At 28.7% G+C, this 21,578-nt stretch overlaps 1 protein-coding gene across 2 annotated transcripts; it reads right to left on the reverse strand.

Moving 5' to 3' along the window:
* Window positions 1-10,395: 10,395 nt before the first annotated feature.
* LOC121209448 (AT-hook motif nuclear-localized protein 14) lies at window positions 10,396-14,684 on the reverse strand. Of its 2 annotated transcripts, XM_041080108.1 has the most exons (7): window positions 14,252-14,649; window positions 12,698-12,750; window positions 11,822-11,953; window positions 11,431-11,583; window positions 11,069-11,357; window positions 10,910-10,988; window positions 10,396-10,797 (listed from the first exon to the last, which is right to left on the reverse strand). In XM_041080108.1, exons 1-6 carry the CDS (start codon window positions 14,592-14,594, stop codon window positions 10,924-10,926), a joined length of 1,035 nt encoding a protein of 344 aa, XP_040936042.1. In that variant the 5' UTR covers window positions 14,595-14,649; the 3' UTR covers window positions 10,396-10,797; window positions 10,910-10,923. The 2 variants fall into 2 exon arrangements, with proteins under 2 accessions (XP_040936042.1, XP_040936041.1); XM_041080107.1 differs by having other exon boundaries at window positions 10,396-10,988; window positions 14,252-14,684.
* Window positions 14,685-21,578: the final 6,894 nt, after the last annotated feature.

The following is a 21,578-nucleotide window of genomic DNA, read 5'->3' on the forward strand; positions in this document are numbered from 1 at the left end:
GGCTTCAATTCATGTTATGAAATCCTTTTTACTTAGTAACTTAAAATTCAAGTGATTTGCGTTGAATTAACTACAAAATTCACCTTCTTTTTTGTAAGTTATAATAGGAGGAAAAACCCCTAACAGTTGAAGTGGTGAACACCTTAACTATTAGGCCAACACACTAGTTCAAAATTTACCTTTGAAATACGTTATTTTTTGTATTTACATATTTAAATCTTTTTTATTAAAAGTAATACTTGAATTATCAAATTTGTTTTATTTTACTCTAAATGTATATGACATCCAATAAACGTTGCATGTGTCATATTCTTATTGGTTGATATCATATTTCGAGAATAAAATTAGATGAAATTGATAATTTTAATATCACTTTTAAAATGAAAAATGTGAAATAACTCAAGAGCTAGTTTTGCATTTAACCCTAAATATATATATATTGGTTAACATTATCAAATTTTAATTTCATTATTTATCAAATTTTCATAAGATACAGGCATGGACTTAATACACTTAGGGGAGCTCAAATGGTTGGTTCGATTATTAACTGAACCGAATTACATGAAATGAAAAAATATTTAATCATTAATCAATTTGATTTTTTTTCAAATACATTAACAGAACTAAAATATTTCGATTAATTCGATCGGTTAGCCGAATTAACTGAACTTTGTAGGATTTTGTCTTTTGATTAAAATAAGTATAAAACAGATAAAAGAATACATTGTCAATGTTCATTTTTTTTATTAAAGTTCAAAAAATATATTTTATATAATATATATTATTGAATTTGGTTAATTACCCGATTTCGAACCGAATTAATCGATAATCGAAATTTCAAAAATCATTAACTGGCCTCTAACCGAACTAAATTCAGTCATCTACCGATTAATCGGTTCCATTAGTTAATTCGATTTTAACCAAATATCAACACCCCTAAATGCACTTACCTTGAACTACAATGTTTTCCTAGTTGACAGATAGTGATCAACAAAGTTAAGTTAAAATAGGTGGTTGCAGCAGCAATAGTGGCGCAAATAGTGGATCAGCCTAACGGTGTTTGTGGCTATGGAGCTGGCGGCGGTCGAGCCTCGTTACGAGGCACTGCTTTAAAATGAGGAGGATCGTTGGACCTAGGAGCTGGGGGGCTTGGATTGATTTCTCTTAGAATTTTCGGCACATTGATTTCGGATGAAGAACTCGAAACTGCCTCTTCGCTGGCGGCATGGATTCCCCGGCAACTACTCGACAGCAAGACGAAACCGACGATGATCAGTGGCAACAATGTCGTCACCAAAGGCTTGGTATGTTCCATTTGTCTGGTTTTATATTAATGATCATTTTGCAGGTTTTCAAGGCACTTATATATCACCTTTATCTTATGTACAGCTCTTATTTTTCGGTCTATATTTACTCTAATTCGTCGCAAAAACAAAGGTTAAGCGATGTTGGCGTGAGCTGTGTGTTAAAGTTAGAATCATAAATAAATAAATAAATAAATAAATAAAAACCTCTTCAAGTTTGATAAAAAGAAAATTATAGAAAATTACTAGGCTAAATTTAAGTGGTTTTACACCATTTTATAATTTTTAATATTATTTATATTTTAACAATCCAATCATCATATTTCATGCTCCATTCATATACTAGACTTTGTGTGTATCGACTCATGCAATGTTATAGCTAACGCATTAAGTATCCAACCTGGGGAGTACATTCGTAAGAATGAAACTAAAAGGAATTGACAGGGGCTGCACAAGTAGTGGAGCATGTGGGGAGTACATCTGCAAGAATGAAACTTAAAGGAATTGACAAGGGGCCGCACAAGTGGTGGAGCATGTGGTTTAATTTGATGCAAAGCGAAAAACCCTACCAGGGCTTGACATGCCGCGAATCCTCTTGAAAGAGAGCAGTGCCTTCGAGAACACGAACACAGGTGATGCATGACAGTAGTGGGTTAAGTCCCACAATGAGCTCAACCCTCATGTTTAGTTGTCACCGTTGAGTATGGAACCCTGAGTAGATTGCCGATGATAAGCTGGAGGAAGGTGAGGATGATTGTCAAGTTTGAGATAAATTAAAATTTTCTAACTATTAAATATATATATTAATATAGACATTATTTTAAATAGATGTGATAAAGATATCAAATCGATTCAAAAAATTACATGCATGGCGAATGCAAAAGATCTTAACAAATTCAACGATCTATTCATTAAAATATTAATCGTGTATAAGAATATGAAATGGTGTAAAACCAGTGTAAACCAAATATTTTGTAATATTAGAAATATTCTTTAAAAACAAAATTGTTTAAATTTAATTTTTTTATTGTTTACAAAAATATAAAGTTATTTATTTTGCGACTACTATTAAATTGATTTTAAAGTATTTATAAAAATTACAACTTAAAATTCAACTGATTTATTACAAATGAATTGCGTTAGTTAAATACCATCAGTTCCGATCCTTTAATAAAAATTGGTTTAATTATGAAATTTACCTCTAAACTATATAGTATTTGGCACTTATGAATTTAATTTTTTTAGTTAAAAGGGATACTTAAATTATTAATATTGTCTCGTTTTACTTTAAATGTGGAAGTATCATGTTCTTATTGACTATTATAGTATTTTGAGAGTAAAATGAGATAGAAATTAATAATTTAAGTATCACTTTTAAGTTGAAAAAAGTAATACAACTTGAGGACTAATTTCGCATTTAAACCTAAAAAAAGGGATAAGCGACATTAGTAGTCACCTAATGTGTTTCTTTTAGCCACCCAATTATGAAAATTTTTAAAATTGCCACTCAACTATTTAATTTTATCTTTTTTAGTCACTAGCAGGGGTACGTGTGAGCAAAACTCGATTCGATTCGAAAAAATCAAAAAAAAAAATTTAAACTTCGAGTTAATCGAATTGGTTTATTTGAATTATTCGAGTCAATTCGAATAACTCGATTTGAGTTTCAAGTTCGAGTCTAGTTGAATTTCACAATTTGAATAACTCGAATAATTCGAATAACAGATTGGTGTAAATACCCTTTTAGTCTCTGTTAGCTTTGAAAATAAATAAATTGGTCTCTCTCACAACAAAAATTACAAAAAAAAATTAATTAAAATAATTTTTAAAAAATTCAAAATTTATATTTTTAAAAAAATTATACAAATTTTTAAAAATTCTAAAAAATATAAAAATATTCAAATCATGTAAAATTGCACTATGTTTAAGGTTAAATATTATTATTAATTGAATAAAAAACATGTATAGTAGAAAACATATATATTACTAGAATCAATTCTGTTTATTTATCAGCACCTTGGTTTATTACATCATTTACTATTCCCGCAACAACATAATATCAAATACTGACTCCATTCTACATGCAAAAATTAGAGTTTTTGAAGTGCGAAACATAAAATTGAGTTGACTCGAATTGGTTGTTTTTCTCTATAGAATTCCAAAAAGTCATAATGACGTACATTGAACTATTGTCCATAACCCACTTATTAAAGTTTATTTCAGTTTCCTTCATTGATGCTTCCAACAAACGAGCTTTAATAGCATCTTTTTTGGTCTTCAAATGCTTAACCTCGGATTCATTGAGGAACTCATGGGATTTGAGTTGTGAAAACGATATTAAGAATTGACTTGCTTGAGGGTTTACGTAGGAGAAGAATAGTTTCTTTTGGATCACCAAAACACAATCCGATCCACCCAAAATTTGAACGATATGTTGTTTCAAGCTTTGTGGCAACAAAGGCGGTGGATAAGAGACAATGGGTCTCTTGTTCCTGCTATTCTGATACTTCCTTTTCAATTCGTTCTTCTCCTGCATGGAGCTTCGCTGTTGTAATTTCTCTTGATCGACTCTAGTAACCTCTAACAAATAATCGAAAGCACTCCATTTAGGATCGACGTTTGTGTCCTTGAAATCTTCTAACCGAAGGAGTTCCACCATCTTTTTTTCTCAACTGATGCGCTAAAAGTATAAAGAGAGTTGAGTTTGGTGAAAAGTATGGATTCATCCTACAAAAATATGAATATATAGGGAGTATGAGCTTCATTACTTCCAAGTCAAGTAACTCAAACGATATCTTCGAAACATATATTATCGCCAACGGTAACTAAGCCTCTCTCTGTTCATATTTCCGATAGATTCCCTGTTTGAATTATTTTTTTTCCTCTCTCTAAATCTTTGAAAGAGCATATTGAAATTTCCCGAGTATCTATTGTATATATACTTCAAGAAAATCGGAACCTTTTTTTTTGTAATTATTTGTTTGGATTTCCTGTTTGGTTTTGGTTCTGGTTCTGTCAATTTCCATAGAAAAAATCGAGTTTTTGTCATAGGTTTCTAGATACATATTTGTCAGTTTTTGGGAAAATGGGTTAAAGCATTTTCCTCTGGTTCTTTTGATTGTAATAGTTTCTTGGATTTGTGTTGGGAATCTTGGTCGTTTGATGAAATGCCTGAATCAGACATTGTATTTCTATTTTCTTTCTTAAAACCAATCACAAGTTTTTTTTTTTTTTGATAAAATGTTTTCTAAATTTCCGAAATTTAAGCTTGTTAAAAGAGGTTTACTTGATCTTAAATCTGACTCTATTCAAGATAGAACATGAGGGTGATTTCTCAGATCCTTATATGTCAACTTGGCTGCATCATTCCCATGACATTGCCGATAATTCGGAGAAACCTGTTGTGTGTCGAGAATCAGCAGCCTGTGGCCAATTGTAGCAACCTTTACTTGGCTCTGAGTATGGTAACTTCCTGTTTCAAATTGGTGCTTATTTCTCCTTATAGTTGCTATTTTTCGTTTTCATTGTTGGTGTTTCTCTGATTTTTGTTGAACTATTAATCAGTGACTGTCATTGGAGTCCCACAATACTCCCCCACTGCCTGCAGGGACTGGTTTGGCTTTAGCAGTTCCATCTCATGATGTACTCGAATGCGACTGAGCATTGGGGGCTATTAGGATCGTTCTATGGAGTTGGATTAGAATTAGGATTAGGATTAGGATTAGGATTAGGATTAGGATTAATCAAAATCCTATTTCTATTTATATTCAATAATCCTATTTCTATTTGTATTTGGATTAATTAAATATTTTTCAAAAATAAAAAACCTAACTCTACACGAACTGTTCAGCTCTCATGTCTATATATTTATGCTTCCACCCTGATAGCTATATGATTATCTAAAACAGAAATGGAGCTTCTTAGTTCTGAAGATTTCAAGAACACAAAAATTGAACCTGAATGGACAGCTATGGATTATTTGTTAGAAGTTGTGAGAGTCGAACAGGAAAAAATGCAAGAGCAAATCTTCATGAAGGTGAAGAAGAATGGCCGATTGAAAAGTAAACGTCTAATCCAAGAAGATAATAACAAGAATAAGAGACCCATTACCTCTTATCCATCTAAGCCACTGTTGCCTGAAGGCTTGAAACGACATATTGTTGAAAACATGGGCGGATCAAATTGTGTTTTGGTGGTCCAAAAACAACTGTTTTTCTCCGATGTGAACCCTCAAGCTAGTCGATTGTTGATACCGTTTTCGCAAGTTGAATCCCATGAGTTCCTCAGCAAATTCGAGGTTGAGCATTTGAAGAATAAAGAAGTCATTAAAGCTTGCTCGGTGGAACCATTAATGGAGGAAATTGAAATCAACTTTAAATGGTGGGATATGCACAAAAATTCTAGGTATGTCATTACGACATCTTGAAATTTTATTGTAAAGAACAACAGACTCAAAGTTGAAGATGTTGTTCAACTTTAGTCGTTCTGAGTCAACTCAACTTTATGCTTTGCACTTCAAAAATTTTGAGATGATTTAACTCAAAAAAATATATAATTAAAGTTAAAAAATAATTTAGGATCGTACTGAATTATGTTTAAGGTTAAATAATAGTATTACTTGAATCAAAACTATTGATTTATTACATAACCCCCAAGAAAACAATGTAAAAATCTGATGTTATCTTCGACCCTTTGCCTATTAGCAACACTAACTAAATCTTTCTTTCAAAGGCCTCATGTATATTTGCTTATCATATAGGGAAGCATAAGATGCAGACGCAAAGGCCCTTTTTCCTTTTTATCTTGCTTATAACTCTCTCTTTAACTAAAATTAAATCAATGGTAACGTAAATAAATTAAATAATTTATCTCGATACAGTTCAAATCAACCTCTAACACCATAAATTTGTAACACTAAAATTTGTATGGACTAACTAGGTTACCTTTAGGGTGGTGCAAAACTCGATTTGATTTGAAAAAATTGAAAAAAAAATTCAATTTTTGAGTTACTCGATTCGAGTTTCAAGCTTGAGTCGAGTTGAATTTTACAATTCGATTAATTCGAATAATTCGAATAACAAATTGGTGTAAACATTCTTTTGGTCCTTCCAGCTTTGAAAATACACAAATTGGTCTATTTCATAACAAAAATTAAAAAAAATTAAAATAATTTTCAAAAATTCAAAATAATTTTCAAAAACAAATTCAAATTTTATATTTTTAAAAAATTATAAAAATTCTAAAATATATATTAAAAAATTTAAAATTTTAAAAATTTTCTAAAATAATAATTATGGGACCTAATTAATGATTCGAATTTATCATACTCAATTATCTTTTTTTATTGTTTTGCTTTGAAAAAAAAATCAAATATATATAGTTTTAAATTTATGTGCTTTAATATAGAATTAGTTATATTATAACAATATTTTTATTTAACATGTTTAATTTTTTTAATTTAACTTGAACAATTTCACTCTATTCGATTCGGAAAAAATTTTCAAATTGAGTTAGGATAATAAAATAGGACACGTGAACTCGATTAACTCGAAATATTTTCACTCAATTCGACTCGATTCAATCGAACACTCACCCCTAAGTAGGGGCATAGCTAGGAGGCTGGCATGGCTTGAACCCTAAATGGAAAATTTTTCATTTAGGCCCTTTAAAATTTTTAAAATTTTAAATTAGTAACGATGAAAAATAACTTTGACCCTCTAAAAATGATAAAAATCTGATTCAATCCTTTAAAATTTATAAAGATATAGACTATTAAAATAGAGAAATTATATTTTTATTATCGTAAAAATTACAATTTAATTTTAGCCCTTAAAAGAATTTTCTAGCTTCGCTCTTGGTCACTAGCTAGCTAACGAAAAATGAAAACACACTCAAAAATCTAAAATAGTTGAGTGTCGAAAAAAATAATTAAATAATTAAGTGATATTTTATAAATTTTTATAGGTGGGTGGTAAAAAATAAAATTATTACAAAATAATAATAATAATAATAAGTTAACAATATCAAATTTTAATTTCATTATTTATCAAAAGCATGGATTTAATACACTTATCTTAAACTACAATATTTTCCTAGTTCACAGATAGTAACAAAGCTAAGTTAAAAATAGGTGGTTGCAGCGGCGGTGATGGCGCAAATAGTGTCTCAGCTTGGCTGTGCTTGTGGCTGAGGAGCTGGCGTAGGCACCACCGTTGGAGGCGGTGGAGCCTTATAATTAGGCGGCGCTCTGAATCTGTAGTGACGAGGAACGTTGAACCTTGGAGCTGGGGGCCTTGAATTGATTTCTTTTAGCCTTCTCGAAACATTGTTCAAAAATCTCGAAAGAACCGCTTCGGATGAAGAACTCGAAACTGCCACTTCGACGGCGGCGTGGATTAGCCGGCAGTTACTTGAAAGCAAGATGAAACTGACGATGATTGGTGGCAACAATGTCGCCACAAAAGACTTGGCATGATCCATTTGCCTGGTTTTATATTTATAATCATTTTTAAGGTTTCAATGGCATTTATATATCAATAGCGGTAGTTGATTGTAAAAGGTAAAATATACGAACGTTACTAAATTATTCGTAAATTTATATTTTAATCATTTAATTTTAAAAAATTACAAAATGGTCATTAAATTATTCGAATGTTTTTATTTAAGTTATTAACTTGTTTGAAAATTTTTATTTAAGTTATTGAGCTGTTAAAGGTTTTTTTCTTTTTTTTTGAAGAAGTTTGGCTGTTAAGCTCCGACAAATAATTCGACGACTGGTATGGTAAATTAGTACCAATCAACTAGTAGAAGAGCATACCTTAGAATCAAGTCAATTTGGCGATCAGTGTCAGAGATTAGAAAAAAAAATTGTTTTAATTTTAATTCGCAAATTCATGACATTCAAAGTTATTTCATAGAAAAATAAACTATAGAGAAGGGGGAAAAAAAACTTCCGATTGGTACAGATATTAAAAAAAAATCATATAACAATAATTTTATCAGCTAGTGAATAAAATATTCAATATTCAAAGTTTAAGAATTTTTTTAATTTCATTTATATATCACTTCTCTATTATTCATATTTATTAATTTATATAATGTGAAAATTAAGTATATAATAAGATAGCATCAATATTAAAAAATATGAGAAATTCATTTACACCAGTATAATTTAAGTAGTTTTATATTTTTTTACGATTAATATTTTAATAATTTAATTTTTAAATTTATCAATATAATTATACTTGCTGTTCGTGTAAATTTTCGGACCAATTCAATATCTCAATCACATTGATATAAAATATTGTATATATTAATATTTATTCAACAACTGAAAATTTTTAAATAAGACAAATAGTTAGAAACTTTTAATGTCAAATTTGACATGTATGATCTATATGAATGAAATATATAATACGACAATTAAATTATTAAAATATTAATTGTATAAAAATATATGAAATGATCGGTATAAGTAAATCCCTCCCCTTCAAAATATATGTTAAGTTTTACCTTTACAACTTTAGGAAAAATAAAAATATATAAAACTATTAAATATTTTTTTTAACATTAATCTGATTATAGATTCTTAAAATATTTATTCTTTTTATATAATACTTAAAATTACCTATAGCCCCTCCCTCACATTTAAATAAAAGAATAATACGGTTCAACGTACTAGAGCCTACGTCATTCTGTACTAATTATAATACCGATGTCGATCAAATTAAAACTCGCTCGATATAAAACTGCTAAATATTAAATAAATTTTATCCGGTTCAAATTGATTTTTTTCTTTTTTGGGTATAATACGGTCGGTCTCCTTATGCTTGGTCTAATGGTCAGTTTCACTATAAATTCAGCCTTTAGTATTCCAGCAGTGTGGTAGGTAGGAGGCGGTTGCTTATTAATTTTAGTTAAAAAATATGTAACATTTTTTTTTGTATTTTTTATAAATTTAAAATTTAATTTTTATATTTTTTTAAATTTTTAAGATTTTAAAATTTATAACTATTAACATTGTTAAAATTATTTTGTTATATTTTATTACGATATTTTTTAATTAAGTGTGTAGTGATTTTTTTTTGAAATGTCAGAGTAAAAATTTAATTCTGTTAATAATTGAATTTGAATTTTGAAATTTGAAATTTAAAAAATAAAGGGATTAAATTCTTAAAAATAAAAAAAACAATGATTGAATTTTGAATTTGTAAAAAGTACAATGATTTATGTCATTTTTTAACATTAATTTTACGATTATAATCATACTAGTATGGTTCTCGATCCAAGCTTCACATTGAATTGATTATTTATTTATGTTAAATTATGGATTTAAAGTTTGAAGGCTAAATTATGCTTTAAGTCTCTATACATTTTGTACATTTGGAATTTTATTCCTCTACGTTCAGATTTAAAAAGTCAAGTTCAATTTTTAATCATTAAAATTCTTTTATTAAATTTCCTGGAATAACATTTTGAAATTAAAAAAAATATTCACTTTATAATCACGTATCAATAAAAAATGACACTAAAAATATTGATAATTTTTAAAAAGAAAATGTTCATTCAAACTTTTCATGATAAAATAATCTTTTTCTGTTTGAATAATATTTTTAAGAAAAATTAAGCTAACAATATTAACTATTTAAATGTATTAATGACATTATAAAAATAGAGGAACAAATTATGTAAAAAAAATTTAAAACATATAAATCAAATCCCAAATTTTAACTTAATTTAAGGGGTCAATTAAAATTTAACCATTATCTTATCTTAGTATAAACCACATATCAATTTTCAAAATTTTTAATACATTCAAATTATATATAACCATATTGTATATTAACGAAAAGTTGACGATGGAAATTAACATTATAAAAATATAGTAACTAAATTATATTAAGAATTAAAATATAAAAATTAAATGTCAAGCATAATAGAAAAAATTAATATTTCTAAATTATAAATTCATACATCACACTCATAACATTAAAAAATAATTAATTATATCACAAGGACAAAATTATGGAAAATATATGATAAATTGATACATAAATTGACTAAATAGAGTTTAATATTATGCCACACTAAATTTCATTATAATTCAGTTAATATATTTAAAAGGGAGGAAAATTAGTATACAATAATTACACATTAATCTAAATCCAAACAATAATTACAAGTTTTTTTTTTCTTTTTTCTCCTATTTTAATCAGAAGATTCAAGCTCAAAGGTTTCAACCATAAACATTTCAACAACTAAAAAAAGGACTAGGATTTCCAAAGCACTATCCCCTCACTTCATGCTTCATATTACAGGGCTCGATTTCCGACCACGGTGAGAGAATCCGATTTCCAATACCATTGTAATTGATATCATGTAATGCTCTATTCAGTAGCACGGTGAGACGACTCGCACGTTACTGGATGTCAGTTTACAATTGGACCTTCCCACCGTACTCCAAATAGAGCCTACGAAATAGTAACGAGCCGACCTGTACATGTATATCATGTTACACTCTGTGAATGGTGGAAGGGCCATGGAGTTGTACATCAAGTAGGTCTTCGTAAAAAAAAAAGAGAAAGTGGGGAAAACAGTGTTTCAACCGTGAAACAAATGTCTATCCAGTGATCTGATCGTAGTCCCCATTTTCCGGAGATTGATGAGCTCCATGACCTGTTTTTCCTGTAATAGATATTTACTTTCAGCATTTATCAATGCGTGAGCATGCATGTATATATGTGTGTGCATGCAAGACTCTTAACCTGTTAATTCAAACCCGGTTCTGTCATCTAGAGCAATTCTCCAATCTGTGGACTGAGCTGCCATATGCATGCCTCGTGGTTGCATCATGAAATGACTTCCTCCGAAACTTTGATGATCATCATTTCCCACAATCGGGTTTCTTCCTGAAGTTTCGAAAGCGGCGCGAAATCCAATGTTAGATATCGAAGTCCCTCCAACCGGAGATGGCAACTTGCTCCCAGAGGCTACACCTTTTGCACCGGCACTAATGTCCTTCTTGTTGTCGATAGTAAACGTACCGACAATAACCTGTACAAGCAAGAAATTGAGCATTACAAGTTTTTCTGACCATCCCCGAATCAAATAATAAAACCACTAATACCTGAACTGGGCCGGCGGCCTTTAGAGGTCCACCAACCCCACCACCAATAATCTGGCCATCTCCACTTGATAGACATACACTGAGCCCACCAGTCCTCCCTCTGGTTTCATTCCGAACATAAGATCCTGACAGTGAAACGATCTCAAACCGACCCTAATATCATATCATCAAGAAAACAAATCATATTTTGACATAAAAATCAACATATTTCAGGCAAATATGTCGAATGTTAACTGAACCGGTAAAAATCCGATTTAACCAATAAAAACTAATATCAACGCAAGCATAAGAGCATTAAAGAGTATGGGATGGCAATTGCATCGTACAAACATGGAGCAAACTTGTTGATATAAAAATAATTATAATAGGGTGGAAAAAAAGTAGTGATTACCTCATATGCAATGTTACCGCCGGATGTCGCTGGTTGGCGGAGAGATACATTCGAGATTGTACCAGATGCAGACAGAATACATACTTCGCGCTTGCTTTGTTGAATGAACATCATTAATTTTTGGCCCACATCCTATTTCAATCAATATATCACATCAAGAAGGCGAAATAAGACTTGGATTTACGTATAGAAACAATACTAAAATAATTGAGACTGTTGTAAATGAAATATACAAGCAACCAAAGACCTATAATAACCAAGAGCACACAAATGGATAAGCCATTCTTCAAGGCTTCGATAAAGATGAATGACAGAATGTCCGATCCGCCAACCTCCCACCATCCGTAAAAAGATCCGAGGAAATGGAACAAATATGGAATATGTTAAATTCTCTAGCTCCATCTCTTATATACACTCTCAACTTCAAACACAAGAATAAAAAAGAGAGAAAACTAACCAGAAATCTCGCAAACACTCTCATTAAACTTTCAACAATGACTACCATGGTCTCGTATTGTTCGTAATGAATCATAACATTGAAAAAGATAAGGACTTTATATCGGAAACACAAAGTTACACGTTTATTATATCAGTAAATATCACATCAATAGGACATCCTATTTAACTAAACCATGACTAAAAACCCAACTTTAAGATGCGACAAAAAGTCAAACTATGCCCTTTTTTTAAGGAAATCGAACTATGCCCTTTTTTTAAGGAAATCGACTATATGGAAAACACATTTTAACAGATTATAAATTTGATAAAGAAACTGGTATGCATCAAAATCTGTTCCCTACGGATATGGATTATAACCAATGCCAACAATGTATCCGAAATATTAATAAAAGCTTCTGAAAGTAATTAATGCCATACCTCTCCAGCAACTACATTAACAACATGCGGAGTAAAACCTTGACCTGCATTGCCTGCATCGATTAGAGGGTGTTACGGTTGCCTTTGTGGGCAAGACAAGAAGTCAAAAGCACCAAAATGAAAAGAAGACAAAAAAATTTATTTTAGTAATATGCGTATTATTCTACAAGAATAAAATCATATGTAACTTCTATTTAACGGGACAATTCTTAGTAATAAAATAAAACAGGAGTGATTCCAACTTATAGAGGTTTATGACTCACTCTTCCTAATGAGTCTAAGGTTAAGAGCTCCCTTTGACAAGTTCCATACATTAATCACAGATTATTCATGTTGTAGGAACCACCACATAGGAAAGCGGACTTTCCTACGAATTGCTGGTGACTTGATCCATAACCCGTGCACGAAACCAATAATAAGCAGATGAAACCGAATATATGCATCTATATGTCCTTATTTTAACATTGTACCATGCTGCCAGCACCATTGTTTGATGTATTTACAAATTTGACAAAACAATTACCTAACACAAGCTCACCAATTAGATAAAAGAAGTTCAATACTAAAAAAAGAAAAGGAAAGGAAAATTACATTCTCTATGATTATCACGACTTGAAGAATTCGAGTGTATGATTTGTAGTTTTCTTCTTTCTGCTACGACTAAGTAGCAAGTCAACATGTACAACACACAGCTCAACAGTGTTTGGCTCGGATCTTTTAGTTTAAGAAACTAAAACAGATGCACTCTGAAAATGAACCAATGCATCCATGCAAGTTGAGGACACTGAACCAACTATGACGTACTAATTTAAAGATTTAAGAACCGGTTACCACAAGATGCAACAAAACCATGAAAAATTCAAGAATTTTACAACTTAAGCCTCTGAAACCAAAGGCTTTGAAAATTATTTAAAAAAGAAAAAGAAAAAAAGGGTTAATAGATTCCAAATTTGACAACAGAAGCAGGAACAAAATAAATTGGTAAACTGAAATATATGCACAATACCAAACATTGATTGAAGACCAGAAAGTAAATCATAAACTAAAAATTCCATTAAATTACAAAATAGAAAGCATCTAAAACCTTACAAGCTCCTCAAACATCTTCAAATTCACAAAAAGATGCCAAAGGTAGGAGACTATTTAAAAAAGAATTAAGTAAATAAAAGAAGCACATAGAGCAAACAAATGCAATGGTTCATACTCAATGCACCCCAAAACACCCCCAATTTTAAGAAATTTACAACAAGACCCCCAAAAAACAATCCAATTCATGATTAGGTACCATACAAGAAAGAATCTTTTCTTTTTACCAAAAATATCCAACCAGAGCAAACAAAGGCAACATTTTCGCAAGCAATGCACACAAAACTTTCTCAATTCCAACTAATTTGCAACAAAAGCCTCTCAAATTCATTTAAAAAGGTTCCCACAACAATGCACCCAAAACCCTCACTTTCTAATAAATTTGCAACAAAACCCCCCCAAAACCCATCAAATTCACAAAAAAAGGAACCCAAAAGTAACGAACTTTTTTAATTAAAAAAAACCCACCTAATGCAACCAACTGAGGCTTCTTAGAAGACCCACCACCACCACCAAGACCCAATTGTTGCTGCTGTTGCTGTTCTCTCCGTACCTTGGAGCTCAACGACGCCGTTTTCTTAGCTGCCATAGCCTGTTCCGGAGTCCCATACTTCCTAGGCCTCCCTCTCTTCCTTCTCGCCGGTTCCATAGCCGACATCACCGCCGAAGGCACAGAGTGTGGGTACACCATATGGTGGGACCCTCCCCCGTCATTAGGTAGCAAAAGCCCATTGGCCGGTGAGGGAGTGGCGGTGACAGTGTTGGAGTTGTTGCTGGTGAAGTAGTGTTGTTGGGTTTCATTCAGTTCCATTGGTTTTTGCTGTTTTTGAGGTTTTGCAGATTTTTTTAAAAAATTTTAATTTTTAAATTTGATTTCGATTTTTTTAGGGTTTTTTAATTTTGTGCAATTGAATATGGGCCGTTGGATGTAGATTTGGGGAGTTGAGATGATTGACTTTTGACGTTGACTTCTCAAAGATATATTTATTTATTTTTTATTTCGGTATTTTAGGGGTATTTTTGGGAATGGAAATATTTAGATTCTGGGATTCCATTTCTTTGTTTATGATTATAAAAAATTCTGTCCTCCAATTGGACAATTTTGTCCCTTATCCGGATTCCATCTTGAATATATAATTATATAAAGACAAAAGAAAATTATTAAAATGCGTTAAAATTATAAACCCATTTATGTGTAATATTATTTTTCTCAATTTTGTTATAACTTTTGAATATTATTTTTAAACATTTCTAATTTATTTTTACTCTTTTAAATATAAAATATTTTATTTTATATAAATAAATTAAAATTAATGAAATTTGATTTAAATTTAAGTAATCACGGTCTATGAATTTATATTCCATAAACTATTCAATCACCTCGATTCAAGTTGATTTTCAATTTTTCTTTTTTTCTTACTCAATCCTAATTTATTTATTATAACGTATTCTAAAATAAATTATTTAAGGTAAGAATTTTTAATCAAATCTTTTTTTTGGTGAATTTAAAAACTTAACTACATTAAATTACATAAAAAAAATTAAGGAATACGAATACTTCTTTGTCTGCTTTAAGAAACTCAAGTACTTCTCTTAGAGGGATGTCAATCAATTGTAAATCTTCCTTTTTTTGCAAATGCCAGTTTGACTAAATAATCTGAGCTTTGATTGTGCTCCTTAGAAATGTTGTGTTATATCCATTATCCTTCTTAAGACAGTATACGGTGTCTTTTCTAATCAAAGCAGAATTTGAAATCTTCAAAGCACTTCCATGTATGGCTTTAATAACACCTCCAAATTGTCCGATTGGATTATCACCTTGTCATGACTTCTTCGTTGGATGAGTTTTAGGCCATCTAAGATGCTTCACGATTCGGCATAAAAAAACTGAGCATTTTCCTATGTATCGGTTGTATCCAAAATACCGGTCTCTATTTTCATTGCACATAACTTGCCCAGTAGCTGCATTTCCTAATTCCATTTGAACGGCATCATTAGTATTGAGGAAAATCCAACTCCTTGTCAATTGTTCCCCAACAGAGAATTCAAATCTTTAAGGTTAAGTAAATTAACATATTTTCTTAAATTTTAACAAATATAAATTAATAAATAATTAAAAATTATTTAATATCGAGTCTCCAAATTTGGAATATAAATACACATAATAAATTATTAGAATATCAAATGCCTATATATCTCTATGCCACATTGAATTATTTTTTAATATATAACTTCATATTGCTATAACATATATATTAGATTAGATATATCTTTAACTATCATTATATTATTTTATTTTATTAAAATTTTTAAAAAAATTAACATTTTTTTAATATTTACATTATAGTATGTTTGAATATTCTTATAACAAATTACATAATATGTAAAATAAATGAATAATATATTATAAACTTAAAAACGAATCGGGTCAATAAACTTTATCTCGACCCATATTTTAGCCGAGTCTACTTTTTTTTGCCAAAATCTATTTTTAGAGCCTAATAGTTTTAAACTGTACCACATTAAAAGACTTGAAAAAGTACAGGGACCAAATATGTCATTACCCAAGATTAAATGAAAAATACAGCCCTATAATTTAGGCTTGGGTTTCTTATACTTTAGCTGGGCCTGTTTTCTTTGGGCTTAAATTTTGTGGCCTTTTTTTATATAACGTCTCTTTGGGTTTTTTTAATTCACGTGTTTATTTTTGTAAAGAAAACTAACTAGAGCCTATAAAAAAATGAAAATATTAATATAAATAAATTAATCATTGGATCTGCCAACATCGGAGATTCCTCACAGAAATAGAAACAACACATGATTTGTTTGTTTTTATCATAACGATTATGCAATATACCATGTGATTATGATTTATGATTTAGAGACTCAATATTTGTCTCTCGACTATATTGAGACCCTAATTTGAAGATAAGGTTCGTAAAGTCAGAACGTCTCATTAATTCAGGTTGTACATGGTGCACAGCCATTTGCAAAGAGAACATAAGCGTAATGGAGAAGTTAGAAAAAATTTTTGAGGGGACGGAATTAAATTATATATTTTTACGATAATAAAAATATAATTTCATCATTTTAATAATTATTTTATAATTTTTAAAAGGTTAAATTAAATTTTTATCATTTTTTGAAAGATTAAAATATAATTTTATTTTTACTAATTTAAAATTTATAAATTATAAAATACTTAAAGTGAAAATTTACCATTTTAGCGGGTACGCCGCTGCATAGTCACACGCTTAAAAGGGCTTCAACCTTTTCAACTCGTTAACTTCAAATAAATGGCACTTCGAACATGTTTTTTAAAGAAATTTGAATTATTGCTGAATATTATTTCTCATATTTTTTAAATAAAAAAAGACTTAAAAAGAAAAAGACTTAGAATAAGGAGTTTATAATATTAGAAGAGTTGGATCTGAATTATTATTTAATAATAAAAATATTTTTAAATTTAACTGCCAAATATAATTATTTAAAATTTTGTTTTTTTTTTGAATGGTAATGCTAGTCATCAATTTGTTTGGATCAAATTGAATAAGAGAATTAAAAAATTGAAGCCTTGTCTTTACCATGAGCATCTATTGTATGGCAGATTTCAACTTTGAAAAATAACATTTTAAAAATATGTAAAATTTAAATATTAAATATTTGTATTTTTATTGATCGAGTTTTAATTTGATTGGTATTGGTATTGTTGTCGATCGTAGGATAATGTGAAATCCATGGGCGGTTCAAGTTTTGTCATCCTTAGTAATATTCTCTAAACCATATATGTTTCCTTGATAATTATATTTTTAAAGTGACCAGCAAGTGTTGTGTGCAATAATAAAGCACGTTTCACTATCAAAGATAAAATGTTGATTTAAATTTCGAAAAAATATTATTAAAAAGAATAATCACGAACCTAAATACGAAGAGATTAAAAAAACATATTTCAAAAGTGAGTCCATTTATTTATTCGCTAATGGTGAAAGTTTTGTAATCGGACAAAATTAGGTAAAAAGATCGTCACCATTTATTTCTAATCTTTTTTTTTGTATTAATACGACATCTAATCTAAATTATCATAAAATATTAATTAATGTTAGTGTCGTAAGTTAAGTGAAAAATGAAATTAAAAAATAAAATCTAAATCTAAATAAACAATAATGTATTTATTAAAATATTTATATATTTTATTAATTTTAAATTACAAATTACAGATTTTTAAAAAAAAGACTATACATATTTGTTTAATTAAAAACAATGAAAATATGTTTTTAATATTTTATTTTCTATCAATTTCTAAATTCTATTTTTGTAGTTTAACTATTTTTTTTATTTTGAATTAAATATAATAATTTTTAATATATGTACACAATTATTATTATAAACATTGATAATGACGATAGTACGATTATAAAGCAATAAGAAAAGAAAATAAGGATATACATATTTTTTGTGGAAAATCTTTTCGGGAAAAACCAGGATCAGATAAGGAGAAATTCATTAATGTTGAAAAACGAATAATACAACAGGAGTTTTGATAAAATCTATTTAAAAATTGAAAATCCTATTCTAATCAATGTCAAATAGAATAAGCGTAGTTCTATACGGATTTTATTTCTTTAACAAGTAACGGGATTCGAGCCACACAACTCTAACAATAATATTAAAGAATGTCATTATCAAAAGGCAATTTTACATTAAGCAATGTCATTGCTAAAGACTGCACACATTCTTCTAAATTAGGCTTAAGTTACAACTAATCCTTTAATTAATCTTCTCCCTAAAATTAATCATTGCTTTTTATTTACCCCTTTTTTATTTCAATAAAATTTAAATATTTTTTACTCCTATCTACTTGGAAGATGGAGCATTATAAATTTAGAAACATTAACCTTTGGCTAACACATTGTTACGAATTCGGTATTGAAGGAGTCAAAAGTATAAATTATGTTTAAAAAAATGGCTTAAATTAGATATTGACAAATGAAAGGGACTAAAATTGATAATATCCCATTTTAGTACAAAATTGATAAAATAATGGTTTAGCTAACTTTAAAAAAATGGGTTTAGAGATTTAATCAAGACAAGACACTTTAATTTGTGTCGCATATGATGTGATTATTATGCTTTGGTTATAAGTTTAGTTTCTTGTTCCTTTTTCTAACATGGTGATGAGACATCTTAAATCACCATAACTATCGCAATTAATTTAGAAACTTAATTAAATAATACGTATATGGGTTCTAAATCATAATTAAAACCGGTTAATTTATATTTATTTAAGTTTACCTATATTTTTTTTTAAATAAAATTATTTTTATTTAATATACTATTATTATATGTTTATTATTTTAAATTTATAAAAGTAAACAACTTAATACATTTTTTAATATTTACATTATAATATTGTATATTTACTTTTTTTTCATTTATATAAATTATATAATTTATAAAATAAAATAAAACAAAACACTATGAACTTAAAAACGGGTCAAGTTCATACTTTGAGTATTAAAGCATTAATGTAACCTCTATGTTAAACGAGACTATTTTTTTTTTTACCCATGTCTACTTCTCAAAGTTAATATTTTTAGTTAATCCTCCTAAATTATGAACAAGTTTTCGATTTAGTGGAAATCATATATATATATTAAGATGCATAAATGTTCCAAAGGCATAGCATTGATATTCATGTAATATAGCATTTGAATGCCCGAATTTAATGAAAATCATAGGGTTTTTTACCTCAATATTATAAAAAAAAAATTTATACACGAAAATGAGTTGTCAGCCAGATTAATTACGAAAATGGTATATTTTTTTAGGTCGTGCCTACCTGACAGACGCAACCGATTTTTTTAATATTAAATTTTTTTCGTTTAAAAAATTATTATTATGTTTTTTTAATATTTATATTAATATATATGTAAAAAAACGAGTTTTATACGGGTAAAAAATACTCGAAACGGGTTGAGCCTGTCAGGTAGGCACGACTAGTCGTGCCTGACAGGTAGGCGCGACACCCCCACCTACTGCTGCTATTGCCGCTCCACCTACTGCTGCTGCTGCCGTTGCTTTTGCTACCCCTGCATACTGCCCATTTTTTCTCCATGCATGAGTCATATCACTCATGGAAAAAAAAAACTTTATGGGGGACCTTATAAGCATGGTCCCCCTATACTGAAGCAGCCACCGATTGTGGGAAAGAAAGGAGAGAAAGGAGAAGGAGAAGAAGAAGAAAAAAAAAAGGGTAATGTATTATTTTAGTAATTTATTATAAAATTATGGTGTTTTGTGAGTTTTTAGCAATGTAATTTTTTTTTAAATTATATAATTATTTTGTTAGTAGTTTATGATTAGGTTATAAATTATTAGTTTTTTGAATTTTGTTATAGTTATTTGTTTTGTTAATAATTTATGGGATTAGGTTACAAATTGTTAGTGTTTAGTGTATTAGTATATTGTGATTTTTTTAGTAATAATATATTTAAAAAAAATAATTTTATAGTTGATTAGGTTATATAAATTGTTAGTGTTTAGTAGTTTAGTGCATTACTGTATTGTGATTTTTTTAGTAATATATTTTAAAAAAATAATTTTATAGCTATTTTATTAGTAATTTAAGATTAGGTTATATAAATTGTTAGTGTTTAGTGGTTTAGTGTATTAGTGTATTGTAATTTTTTTAGTAATATATTTTAAAAAATATTTTTATAGCTATTTTATTAGTAATTTAAGATTAGGTTATATAAATTGTTAGTGTTTAGTGGTTTAGTGTATTGTGATTTTTTTTAGTAATATATTTTAAAAAAATATTTTTATAGCTATTTTATTAGTAATTTAAGATTAGGTTATATAAATTGTTAGTGTTTAGTGGTTTAGTGTATTGTGATTTTTTTTAGTAATATATTTTAAAAAAATATTTTTATAGCTATTTTATTAGTAATTTAAGATTAGGTTATATATTGTTACTGTTTAGTGGTTTAGTGTGTATTAGTGTATTGTGATTTTTTTTAGTAATGTATTTAAAAAAATAATTTTATAGTTATTTTGTGTTAGTATATAATTATAAATTGTTAGTGTTTATAGTTTAGTGTTTTGTGATTTTTTAATGTAATTTTTATATAATGTAATTTTATATTATTATATATTTATTTGATAATTTTTATTGATTTATTAAAATATTGATTAAATTTGTTGTTATATAATTTTATAGGTTATTTGGAAGTTCTTCTAATTAGGTATGTTTCTAGTTCTTTTTTTTTTAATTCGTATCTTTTTTATATTTAGATAGTTTATATGTTTTTAATTATATTATTATTGTTATCTAACATAAAAAAAATTGTAGGTAAAAAATGAGAAATTATGAGATATTTACCGTGTTTGTTTCTAAAATTTGAAATAATTTATTGTATCTTTTGAAATAAGAAAAAATGAATTCAATTTTTTTAATTGCAGATTTGTAACAAATATGTTCTTTGATTGATAATACAAATCACATATCAAGTACCATTAAGGAGATGGTAATAAAATTTTTATTTCATAGTCATGTTATTTGTTGAATTAAATTATATTGTATTAACTATTTCGCTAATATAATAATGTCAGGAGCCGTACCGCGTATTGAGAGGCCGTGTTAATAGTATAGGGTTTCAGCCAAATAACGCCTAATACAGTTCTTGAAGTTAGCCGGGTTCGGATCAGCAGCATTGATCCGGACTTTTGATCTGCGATATGACTTGATTTCCGCTTTAGTCGAGCGATGGCGTCCGGAGACCTACACATTTCATTT

The sequence above is a fragment of the Gossypium hirsutum genome, chromosome A11, assembly GCF_007990345.1.
Source record: "Gossypium hirsutum isolate 1008001.06 chromosome A11, Gossypium_hirsutum_v2.1, whole genome shotgun sequence".
In the NCBI taxonomy this organism is placed as follows: Eukaryota; Viridiplantae; Streptophyta; class Magnoliopsida; order Malvales; family Malvaceae; genus Gossypium; species Gossypium hirsutum.